Below are 2,389 nucleotides of genomic sequence, written 5' to 3'. Positions count from 1 at the left end.
AGACACAAATTCAAATTCAGTAAATCTTTGGAGATGAGATTTCCGGAGGAACGTTGTGGGAATACTAGTGGTGGACTAGGAGGCCCTATAGCCACGAATTTAACTTATATGCATAATCAGTATAAAAGAAATTATCAGTGTGAATCTTAACTGGTAAGAAAATTTAATTTAATGCACATGAGGTTAAATTAACATGCAATAACAAATAACTGTTCTTAACAAATCTAAGATGGTAAACTAAAATTCTAATATTTAATTTGGTATAAACCAATTAGAGTATTCCGATAATTTAGAATATTTTAGCGATGTTAATTAACTTAAATTCATTAACTAATGATGAGTTTAGTAGTTTTACGTGTCGTTTACGACATTATTAAAGATATAATATATTGACCAGGATAGCCGCCACACTAGTCCAACGCTTAATGATAAATTCACCTTTCAAAACCACATTTTTCCATTGCTACTTTTCTTGACAAGTCTCCATTTTACATTCTCAGAAACAGCTCTTACTCTGTAAAATGGAGAATTATGCATCAATATTTCCATCATCCTCATCGTCGACGTCTCATCGTGATGAGTACTTTTCATTAATGAATAGCAAGAGTAGTATTAGTGATGATGCTAAAGAGAAATTATTATTCCAAGGGAAGAATAAGGGGTTCTTGGAGCTAATGGCAAGCATGGAAACTCCAAGCGGTATTAGTAATAAGAAGAAGGATGAGGTGAAATCGTGTAAGAAGATTAAGAAACCAAGATATGCTTTCCAAACAAGGAGCCAAGTCGATATTCTTGATGATGGTTATAGATGGAGGAAATATGGACAGAAGGCTGTGAAAAACAACAAATTCCCAAGGTTAGTTATTATACATTGAGACTTTAATTAACTTCCCAAGTAACTTTTGCAATTTGTGCACCAAATAAAGAATCTACGTTCTAGTCCAAGTCAAGATTCATTTTCTGTTACTATTTGTGATTATTTTTTTTAAAAAAAGAGTTTATGGCCCGAATACAAATTGATCCTTTACAAAGGGGATCTTAAGAAACATGTTCCTCTAGCCTCAAAAGTGATCTATGTTACGTTTGACGGATGATTCTAGGAATAATTGTCCAACTACTGTAAGATATTAGACGTCACATGCCAAGGGTGAATCCAAATTTAGATTATTTAGTTAAAAATAAGTATATGATCTTATTACATGCATATATTTTTACTCGCATAGATAGCTTGATCCAAAAGCAAGAGAACTTGCCTTAGATCCACTTTTATACTTAGAATATTACTTGATTTATGCTAGATACTAAACTTGTAAAACAAAACCAAAGTTCAAAGAAACTTATACTAGCCCTTTGATAACAAAAAAGGGATGTAAGGATCCCGAAAAACCAAGGACACTTTCAAAAATGCAGATTTTTCCCACCGCGAATTAATATAAAATTTGTGTTACAAAATATGAGTGCTCATTTCATTCCCACCGAATCAGCTCACGCATGATGGAAAACATATTCTTGTTGAAATGCACGGAAGCCTTCTAATTTTTTCGTGTGAAAATACAACTAGTTTTTCTTTCTCACTGATTCAATTAAAATAATTGTGGAGAACATTTTTCAATTGAGAATTTCAATTGAAAAATAGTGATTTATTTTAGTAGTGGGAGTTTCGATGATGATTTTGATTTTTTTAAAAAGGTATGGATATATACTGGAAGTTTTGAAGTGAAAACATGAAATTGAAATGATCAAAAGTTGTAGGAAATTGAATCGTAAATTGGAATCTATATATATCACCACATACTAAAACCATGATCTGGAGTCTCTAATCCATGAAATTGATCTGGCTACGGTCATTATAGAAAGAAAAAGATTAAGTGATATTTTCCTATTTTAAATGGCTACTATTTTTTCGGTAGGGCGAGTGGTTTAGACATGGGAAAATGTTAGGTGCAATTGATTATAAAAATAAAATAAAAAGTCTAATACATATTTGGTTTTTGTGGTGCTTAACAGGAGCTACTACCGATGCACGCATCAAGGATGTAACGTGAAGAAACAAGTACAAAGGTTGTCCAAGGATGAACAAGTAGTAGTAACTACTTATGAAGGCATTCATTCACATCCCATTGACAAGTCTACAGATAACTTTGAGCATATTTTGAGTCAGATGCAAATCTACACTTCCTTCTAAATATTTATTTACCTTTCAATGCCTAAGGCATATATCTCATCTCATTATATATTAGTAGTTACCTGCAAAGTAATACTGCAGTGTATGTGTACATGCGTTTTAAGCATAGACGCAGGGAGTTTCATTTTGTCATTATATTGTAGGACTAAAAATAATCCTGCTATCTTTTTTTAAAGCAATTTGCATCGAATTCGGCTCATTGAA

The 2,389-nt window shown here is 32.2% G+C and overlaps 1 protein-coding gene across 1 annotated transcript; it reads left to right on the top strand.

Moving 5' to 3' along the window:
• The first annotated feature begins 449 nt into the window (after window positions 1–449).
• Window positions 450–2,389, top strand: LOC129880564 (probable WRKY transcription factor 75). The gene is made up of 2 exons (XM_055954650.1): window positions 450–856; window positions 2,008–2,389. The coding sequence occupies exons 1-2, from the start codon at window positions 522–524 to the stop codon at window positions 2,183–2,185; spliced, it is 513 nt and encodes a 170-aa protein (XP_055810625.1). The 5' UTR covers window positions 450–521; the 3' UTR covers window positions 2,186–2,389.

Source organism: Solanum dulcamara, chromosome 2, assembly GCF_947179165.1.
Source record: "Solanum dulcamara chromosome 2, daSolDulc1.2, whole genome shotgun sequence".
Taxonomy (NCBI): domain Eukaryota; kingdom Viridiplantae; phylum Streptophyta; class Magnoliopsida; order Solanales; family Solanaceae; genus Solanum; species Solanum dulcamara.
Note: the sequence above shows the minus strand (reverse complement) of the source record. Positions and strands in the feature narration are given on the sequence as shown.

Coding starts and splice junctions, on each gene's coding strand:
- LOC129880564 (XM_055954650.1), top strand. CDS start 522: ATGGAGAATTATGCATCAATATTTCCATCATCCTCATCGTCGACGTCT. Junction 857..2,007: donor AAAAACAACAAATTCCCAAG/GTTAGTTATTAT, acceptor GGTGCTTAACAG/GAGCTACTACCGATGCACGC.